Raw genomic sequence first — 10,522 nt, 5'->3', positions numbered from 1 at the left:
ATTAGAGTTCAGTATTGCAATAGCGCTTCCAGACAGTAGCATATGGTAACACTTTATGTTTCTGTTTCCTATTGCTAGATTAACCGCCACATTTAACACCAAAGGCTTTATTTAATGTTTCTCAATAGGCAAAGTTTTGCAGTATTTCTATTTCAATGCTTCTGGACGAGCGCCTTGCTGCTGTATTAACTTCTGATGAGGCACTGGTAATGTATTTCTTGTTTGACAGTTTTTTATACCGTGCCAACTCATGCGTCTTTCTGCAGTTTGAAGCGGTTGAAGCAGTGGGGCTGAAGATGAGTCGTTTTCATGCTCAGCTTTTCATGATGCTAGCGATAGTAGCACTGCCAGTACTGGTACAGTGTTGCCCACGGACATGTATATGCCACCAGCCCGCAGAGGTGCTCTGCACGTTCCGCTCCTTACTTACCGTGCCAACTGGTGTGCCCAAACAGGTGGAACGGATGAACTTTGGGTAAGACTGTGCCATGTGAATGTTATCTAGAGTATTTTTATTTTTTTTTCTATTTATTTAATTTTAAATTCAAAATTTTGTTGTGTAAAAACTGCACCATTTTCAAAATAATTGCAACAAACCTAAGTTACCAGTTAAAGGGGACTCTGATTTAAAAGACATTTGCAAAAAAATTACAGTTTATACTTTATTTAGCAGTAAACTGGAAGCATTATCAGTCTCTGACAACTATATTATGGACGAACGACTTAGTATGGCTGTCCCTGGCAGCATTGGCATCATAGCGCAATATATTGACATTTCATGTTAGATTCTATTTGGTAAATTTGCAGCATATCAGTATAATTAACTTATCTCCCTCCTCTGTTCTTATTCCACCCAGATTCAACACTATAAATAAAATAACATACAGCTCTTTTGTTGGGCTACGAAAACTAGAGCTGCTTTTGATGCATGGGAATGATGTGCATCGAATTCCTAATGGAACATTCCGTGACCTCATATCTCTTCAGGTGCTGTGAACATTATTATTGTTTATTTATTGTTTTAATTTTCCCCTTGAGAAATCATTCTTTTTGTACTTATTTTGTAAAGAAGATTTTGAAGTCAGATAATGCAAATGTTCATGCAAATTTAAATAAATTAATAAATCAAGTTCAATGCATCTGTTTCCTCAGATACTGAAACTAAGCTATAATAAGCTTACGGTAATTAGCAGACAAACACTTATGGGTCTCTGGAGTCTCACTAGGCTGCAGCTGGATCACAACAAACTTGAGTTTATCCACCCTGATGCATTTCAAGGCCTCACCTCTCTTCGTCTTCTGCAATTGGAGGGCAACCAGCTTCAGCAGCTCCACCCAGCCACCTTCTCCACTTTCTCTATTCTTGGCCACTTCCCAGTGTCCACCCTAAAGCACCTGTACCTGTCTGATAATATACTGACCACAATGTCACAGAAGACACTGGCAAGCATGCCCTACCTAGAAAACCTGGCCCTGCATGGGAATCCCTGGACCTGTGACTGTCGTATGAGATGGTTCAAAGAGTGGAACACAAATACACAAAGTCATTATTATCATGATGTTATTGTTCATTTAAAAAAAATGTATATTCTTATCACATAGACGGAAAAGTAATAGAAATAGTGACAAAGAATTGTATATTAGCACAATGTGCTGCATAAGATTTTATGATGGTATTTATTATCATACAGTACTAATAACAGTTCCAGTAGTTGCAGATCAATTTATTTACAGTTTAGAGCTTGCAGAAGGGAGATATAATTTTATGACATAATTTAATAATTTTTATGATTAATGTCCACTCACTTCTGACCCTCTCGTTTTTCTTTTCCAGGTGTGTTGAAATGTAAGAAAGACAAAGCCTATTCTGAAGGCCAGCTATGCCCTATGTGTTCCTCTCCAAAACATCTAAAGAAGAAACATCTCCAGGAGATAGAGAACCCCACTTGCAATACTCCCGTTCTCAGAACCCCTCAAAGAGTCATTTCTCCCAAGGACACAGAAAGTGACGTCCTGAAAATGGAGGAATTTCGTCAACCTCTAGGCAACATTTCCCTGGGCTTGTCAGATGAACATGGACATCAAGTAGACCTGAACTGCCTTGTCACTGAGCCAGGACAGCTGACTAGCATAAGCTGGTACTATGTTAACCTGTATCAAATATCAGCAAACCTTAATCTGACATTAGATCTACATTGCCCCACTGACAGGTCCAATTATGAGAGGTTGTGGCGATTGATTGCATTTTACAGTGATGTTCCAGCCCACCTTCGAAGGGAAATTATGCTAAGTAAGGACCCTTACATCAGCTTCAGATATAGGCAAGATGTCGAAAGGGATGCTCTTTACCATACAGGATTGAAAGCAAACATAGCAGCTGAGCCTTCCTGGTTAATGCAGTCATTAATGAACCTCCAGCTTAACAGAATTCAGTCTACAAGTAAAACTGTTCGACTCATTCTCAGCACCCATCTGACTGAAGTTTTGGAGACTGAATCTATAAGACAGCAGAGAAGGGGGTGGGTTATAATTGAGTCAAAAAATGACACTAAAACAATGCAGGCTGCTGTAGTGGGAAGTTCTATTGAGATAAGTTGTGCCATACATAGCTCAGGGAACCAGTCAGTTAAATGGGTGCTCCCTGATGGCTCTACATTAAAAACACCTTTTAGCAGTGGTGAAAACAGGCTTACAGCATCAAGTTCTGGCCAGCTCAAAATCAAATCTCTTGATCATTCTGATTCAGGAGTGTACTATTGTATTGCACAAGTTTCTGATGACCCCAGTAACCTCCCTTTTCGTCTGACAGTGGAGGAATCATCCAGCCCACCTCCTGGAGGTGAAGGAGTAACAAAGCCAGTTACAGGATTTGCAGGTGGACCTGTTTCCCTTCCATGTGTTGCCACAGATGCCTATTTAGGTGACAGATTACAAACTGGATATAAGACCTCTGGATTCTGAGGACCAGAGACATGTTATTTACCAGCTAGCTGCACCTGACACTGAAATGAATTTCAATTTGTTTACAGTTAGTACATATATAGCACTACCCACAGTTGGTCCACTGATTACCCATTTTACTCTGGGACATTCAGAAGTTGCAGGGAGGAAAACCAAAGCCACACAATGGATGGTCACAGAGTTACTGAAGCAATTCAGAAGTCTGACGGTGAAGATGTTGATGATGACTACAGGGTTTCAAAAAAAAAGCATTCAAAATGTGGGACAGAATTATCAAGGAAAGACTGATCACAGCTTAGCATTAACCACAGCAAAAGCTGACACAGAACCAAGTGCAGAAACATATGGTGATATCAACTCATTCACTGAAATCCTAACTACAATTAAGCAAGGAATGCTGCCCCTAAAAAAGCACACAACTCAAGAAAAACATAATGTCTCAAAAGTTCCACTGCTTCCTACTGTTACACCAACCACCAAACCCACTTCACAGTGGTGGCTCAGTGGTTGAGGCTCAGGGTTACTGACCAGAAGGACGGGGGTTCAAGCCCCAGCACCACCAAGATGCCACTGTTGGGCCCTTGAGCAAGGCCCTTAATCCTATCTGCTCCAGGGGCGCTGTATCATGGCTGACCCTGCACTCTGAACCCAGCTTAGCTGGGATATGTGAAAACTAATAAATTTCACTGTATATATGCAAAAAACTGTGTGTATAATGTGTGACCACAATAAAGGATTCTTCTTCTTCTTCTTCTTCTAATTCACTTACTGCTTCATCCTCACATGTTCGGAACTCATCTAGCTTGAGGAGGAGGACTGGTGGAAGACGCAGAAAGCCTAATAGGATTAGAACTAAGACAAACAGTTCTAAATCATCTGTAAATGTCACAAATGTCACCCCACAGCCCACTTCAGCTTCAATTGCTGAGGTCACAAATGGGTGTTTAGTCATTACTAGTAGTATGTATTATGTACGTTGTGACAAAAAATGATTTATGGCCCTGATTTATGGTTTAATTGCTGTACATTTGACCTTTCCCTCCGCCCCCCTCCCCTCCCCTCCCTCCGGCAGTTGTAGGCTACATGCTGTGATATGGCGTGTCTGTTCTGATACCCCCATCGGTGTATTTAAAAGAGTAGAAAGATTATTAATCTTTAATGGAAAACTGAGATGACAAAAAAAGTAGTATTACGTTTAAAATGTGTTTAAATGATGTCTTTAATGGGGTTTAATGCTTGGTGAAAAACTGTTTTGTTTTTTAAACTTTTGACAAAGAGAAGAAAATGTGTTTTTAAACATTATGTTGTCTAACACATCTCTAGCAATGTCACTTTAAAGATGCTGAACAAAAACATAAAATGTATTTAAAAATTGTATTTCAACAAAGAGCATTTTAAATAGCATAAATTGTAAAATGCAGCACAAAATCTACCGTTTAAAATCCTTTCATGAACTCATTCAGCGATAAGTGATGTAAGTAAGACGATGTTTAACATTAACCTAGCAAACAGGATACATTTTCTAAAAACATAATATATAATTTTAACTATATAAGACAGAAATCTTACACGACTCCGTTTAAAGTCCTTTCACGATCTCGTCCAAAATGACAATGGCGTAAGATCAGTTGACAAGCCCCTCCGCGGGGGTGGGGCTTAACTCCTCCTAATCTTAGGAAGTGTTTTAAAGTATTATTTAAAGGTTTAAATGTATTTAACGAAAACTTTGACATTTTGTTTTAAAAAACGTATCAAGTTGGCAAATACAACAAAGGCACTCTAAAATTATAAAAACTTTAACAACATTCACTAGAAAATACAGTATTTTGGTAAACAGGTTTATTTATATAATTCCAACGAAATATCTTTAATACAAAAGTTTGTTACATTTTTTTATTTTTTTATTTTTTAACCATGAGATTCTAAAACAGTGGATATTGAATGATATTAGTTTATTTTACGCAAACAGACGATACTGGCAGAGCAAACTCATTTAGACGGACACTTTAAAATAACGAATAAATGATTAACAAGTGTTATTTATTTTTACCAGAGACTAAAACGTATTTTAAACCAAATAGTATGAGTTTTCATTGAAATAGTATGCATTATAAATTGTAACTTTAACACGTGTTGTATTGCATTTTTTCCAATCAAAATTATTTCAGGAGTGCATCCAAATTGATAACGCGTTTTTGGATCCAGCCTTTAAGGCGCTGAGCAGCGGGGGTCTCGCTTTCATGCAGCGGGGTAATTCATTTTATGATTCAGACATAAAGGCGACGAAATGACTGGGGGTTAATTAAATTTGTATTTTTACCAGACCTTAGGGTTGTTAATTGGATCTGTGTTCATGGGGATGAATACGCGCCAAGATTTCGAAGTGTCAATTTAAAGCTTTGATCTCTGGATATTTCACAACTGGGGTTTGGTATAGTCTATCCGCAGTCCTTTTAAATGATTTAGCCACAGATTAAACTATCAAACGTCCCAATGTTGCATTATTCAATTCTAAAATAACTTTTAACTAAACATATTAATATTGTAAATTAATGCGTCATTTCTTCACGCGCAACTGCCTACTAAAAACGAATTCTGACGAAATATCTTTAATACAAACGTTTGTTACATTTTTTATTTTTATTTTTAACCATGAGATTCTAAAACAGTGGATACTGAATGATATTAGTTAACAAATAGGTTTATTTTACGCAAACAGACGATACTGGTTGAGCAGTCTCATTCAGACGTTCACTTTAAAAAACGAATAAACGATTAACAAGTGTTATTTACTTTTACCAGAGACTAAAACGTATTTTAAACATTAGGTTCAGATTGGCAAACACAATATTGTCATTGAAATAGTATGCATTATAAATTGTAGCTTTAACACGTGTTGTATTGCATTTTTCCAATCAAAATTATTTGAGAGCATCGAAATTGATAAGGCGTTTTTTGATCCAGGTTTTTAGGCGCTGAGCAGCGGGGGATTCGTTTTCATGCGGTGTGATAGCCTAATTGTATGATTCAGACATAAAGGCGACGATCGACAGATGTTTTGTGGCGGGATGTGTAGTGAAGACGCGCCAAGAGTTCGAAGTGTCAATTTAAATCTTTGATCTCTTAATTTTTCACAACGGGTGTTTTGGTATAGTCTATCGACAGTCCTTTTAAATGATTCAGGCACAGATTAAACTATCAAACATCCCAATGTTGCATTATTCAGTTCTAAAAGAGATTTTAACTAAACATATTAATATTGTAAATTAATGGGTCCTTTCTTCACGCGCAACCGCCTACTAAAAACAAGCTAATATGCCTACATTCAATAATATTATAATAAAAACAGCCGCTGAGTTAAATCACTAGACAGAAAGATGTGCGGTCGTTTAAATGTATGAAAACAAAATGAGATCAATTGTTGTCTAAGAAAAGTGTATTTTTCTGTTGAGAATTATATAAAAGAGACATGAATAAACTTTTTTTTATATACGTCATTTTGAACTTTTGAAAGTTTTAAACTTTTATATACGTCATTTTGAGTTTGTCGCGATGCTTCATGAACCCAGATTTAAACAGAAGATGGCGCCAGATAGCTGTGGTGTGATTGTGAAAGTTTGTGACAAAAAATTATATATGACCTATGCTTTATGACTTAATTGCAGTACCTTTGAACTTTTAATTCCTGTCCCCCCTTACCCTCCACTCCCCTCCCCTCCCCAACCCCTCCCTCCGGCAGTGAGTGAGTGAAGGTCTTCTTATGGGGGAGAACTCAGCCTATTTAAACAGACTTTAAGTGTGTGGTCATCATTTACAGCTGAACCAGACAGACGCATCTGTAGAACACGGGTGATTGCACTTTAAAATGGCGTTTATTTTCAGAAGTATGTGATTTTTTTAAATATTGATGTTTTACATTTTGGTACCTTGATTTTTAACAGGCGTTTAAATCATTTTTATTTGTACGTAATTCAGCCCCTATCAACGATTATGAAAACCTGGATCACATCGATCAACTGCGTAAGTTTACATAAAGATCATTTTTATGTAGGCCTATTTATATTTTAGAATTGCTTAGTACTGATGTGAATATTTTCTATTTGTTTTTCAGTGACTGAACCGTTAATTAATGAAACAACGGGTCAGAGCAAATCTGTCAACAGATGTGTACTGCAAGGTATGTATACATTATTTGTGTTCTATTTTGATTATGCAATATTGATAAAACAAAAATGTATTTTCTGTGTTTGTAGATATTTCAAACGTCGACTTGTCAACGCTTGTCTCACAACTGGGGTTTGCTACACCCAAACCGAAGACATCACTGTCACTCAGTTCACGGAGACGCAACAAACCCGTTAGTCCTATTCCAAGGATTTCACGAAGCCCTCGATTACATGTTGTACCCCCAGCTGGAAATGGTGCAAGACACTATTTTGGAGAAAAAAAACATCGGTCTTAATTAGGAGAAAGGAGAAGCGATCAAACAACGTTACGTCAAATACCTTCTGTGTTAAACGAATCAGTTGGTGAGTACGATTCACACTAACATCATTAAAAATGGTAACCCCCTTGCTAATGCACATATTCTCATTCTTTATATAGATTTGTACGCTACCAGTTTGCAAATTGACGAAGACCCCACAGCAATCTTCAATAATGATGCGTTCGTGAGGGAGTGGGACGCTCTTAACCAACCCATACTTCCAGACAACACCGATAATGCTGTCTCATCACACGGTGGGGCTGTGGTGCCAGATGAGGAGCTGCTGCTAAACGACGCGGAGGATGTGATTTCGTTTATTGATGCTGTATCGGATTGTACGGAGGACGATGCGAATAATCAGGAGTGTGTGGAAGAGACAGTTATCGAGCGGATGAAAATCTACCATCAAATCAACAGAACTTTTCCCATGATTTGTTGATGGAATTGCGTGAACAGAATCGATTGGCGGATCGAGAAGCTGGACATTATTTCAGAGAATGTCAAACGTCTTTGTGACTGCTTCCACATGGTGATGACAAACTCAGAAGAAAAAGGAAGTCTTATACGGCTTATTCTCGATCGAGTTGGTGCCAATCGCGAGATGTTGAATAAAATTGAAAAGATTCTCCAGGACGAATTCCGAGAAAGCCAGCTCATGGTAAATATATTGACTAACATCAATAACGCTGTCATAGAACATATAAAATAACTAATTGTGTTTATGATTGATTTGTGTTAAAAGGGTGTTGTTGTTTTGTAGCTGGTATGTGTATAATTGTGTTTATGATTGATTTGTGTTAAAAGGGTGTTGTTGTTTTGTATTATTTAGGCTACCTGTGCTTTTTTTGTAGTTGGTGTATGTGTATAATCAGTGGAAAATAAAACTGAATTGAAAAAAGTTTTCAATATGACGAGTAAAAGAACACATTCAGACGATGAATTGCTTAATTGTCAACCAGACTTTGAACAAAATCCTTCTGCAAGAACTAGATACGATCATTTGTCAAATATTGAACAGCTACAAAGCATAATCGATCAACAGATAGATGTTTTAGGTCCTGCCTATTTGGATTTAAATGCTAGATTAGAGGGTATTCTTCAAACACAGAGAAGATGTCTAAATTATTCTAATGGTAATAAAGAATGTGAGATGTTAAATCAGTCACTAGAACCATCATCACACAGTTCATCCTCATTAATATCAGGCCCCTCGCGCTCTAAAGTACGCAAACGATTAGAAGACATGATCCAAAAATATAATGACAAACTGGGGGTCTCACGACCTAACCTTTGTGAAAGATTAGAAGCAATGACAAAAAAAGCACGAGGATGCTAATAATGAGGATGAGCTGATTGTTGATGCAGTACAGACTGGTGGTGTAAGCAATATTTCATCAGACACGAATGACCCCCATGTAGGTTTAAGTCAGAATAATATTGAAACATTGGTTAGAAACGGAGGTGTTGTAAATGATTTCACAATTGTACCAAGACCGCGTTTCAATGGCATAGAGATACACAGGGCTCTAAATTTAAGGGATTTAATATCTACAGACCTTGCTGAATACAGTACATCTGTGCACAATGCATTGTCAGAGATGGTGTCATTTTCCAGACAGATGGGCGGTGAATCCAGTTTTATTAATATTTCACTGAGAGGCCCCAGTCTGAAATCTGATGTAAACTGTGTATTATCACCTAGCAATGGCTATAACGAACGCATTTTTGTTGAACAATTTGAAAAAATTATGCAGAGCAATGCGAAAGTGATGGCCGACGACAGTTTGCAGTTACACGCATCCATAGCCAGAAGTAGGAACGGTGGTGCTCGTAGGAAGCTAGTTGATATAGCACATGATGACGTGATTAGAAGAAAAAGAATGCATTTATTCTGTCCTGTCAATACGTCAAACAACCTGTGTTTTTCATTATGTCTAGCATATTTTCTCGACCCTCAGATTTCCCATGACAACTTAGAAAGACAGGGTGAATCCATTCAGAGTGCTGGCGGTTTCACACCTCGGGATAAAATAGGTCTAGGAGACATTGCAAAATTTGAACGTGCATTACACATAAAAATTGTTGGATGGAAAATTGGAAAAATATAAAACTTCAGATGAGCCACACACCAAAACAGCATATCTTTACATTCATGATTCTCATTATTACATGATAAAGAATCTGAAAGCCTTCATAGGGTCTGCATATGTGTGTGATTTCTGTTACACAGGTTATACGAGCAGACAGAATCATGATTGTAAATATGTGTGCTCTGTTTGCAACGATAGTGAGTGCTACAAACAGCCTAAAAGCATAATACACTGTCAAGACTGTTTGCGTTATTGCAGATCTAGATACTGTTTTAATGCTCATAAAATAGTACCCCCTACGGACGATGATTGTGGTAGATCTCCTTGCGATACTACAAAATATTGTCGTAAATGCAATAAATGTTACCATACAGCCAAAAACCCCAAACCTCATAACTGTCCAAATGATAAATGTCTACATTGCGGGGATGATGTAAGCCACGAAGGCCTACACCAGTGCTTCATACAGCCTACCATACCCAAGGAATATACAGATTGTTACATTTTCTATGATTTTGAAACACGATGTGATAATGGTAAACATATAGCAAATTATGTGTGTGCCATGACTTTTGATGGTGAGACATTTGAATTTGGAGGTGAGGGATGTGTGAGACAACTCGTTTGGAGGTTTAGACAGCCGAGGTACAAAAATTACACTTGGATTGCACACAATGCAAGCGGGTTTGACAACTTTTTAATTCTGGAGTATTTTTGCAATGCAGGACTCCAACTTAACATAGTAATGCAGGGCTGTAGAACCATTTTCATGTATGATGAGACTTTTAGGCAACGTTTTATCGATTCTTACTCATTCCTCCACATGGCTCTGTCTAAGATGCCATCTGCGTTAAATATGGAAAATGAAGAAAAAGGCTTCTTTCCTCACTATTTCAACAGACAGGAAAATCAGACTTATATAGGTCCATACCCTGCTAAAAACTACTACGGGTACAACTCCATGACAGATAGTGCCAGGACAAAA

At 37.7% G+C, this 10,522-nt stretch overlaps 1 protein-coding gene across 1 annotated transcript in view; it reads left to right on the top strand.

Annotated features, from left to right (window-relative positions):
* The first annotated feature begins 296 nt into the window (after window positions 1-296).
* LOC127651332 (matrix-remodeling-associated protein 5-like) overlaps window positions 297-10,522 on the top strand; it is a 29,068-nt gene continuing 18,842 nt past the window's right edge. Inside the window, 4 exon segments of the mRNA XM_052137110.1 lie at window positions 297-475; window positions 858-987; window positions 1,153-1,543; window positions 1,835-2,920. Coding sequence (XP_051993070.1) covers window positions 297-475; window positions 858-987; window positions 1,153-1,543; window positions 1,835-2,920 — 1,786 coding nt within the window.

This window comes from Xyrauchen texanus, chromosome 11, assembly GCF_025860055.1.
Source record: "Xyrauchen texanus isolate HMW12.3.18 chromosome 11, RBS_HiC_50CHRs, whole genome shotgun sequence".
Classification (NCBI taxonomy): domain Eukaryota; kingdom Metazoa; phylum Chordata; class Actinopteri; order Cypriniformes; family Catostomidae; genus Xyrauchen; species Xyrauchen texanus.
This window is presented reverse-complemented; position numbering and strand designations above follow the sequence as displayed.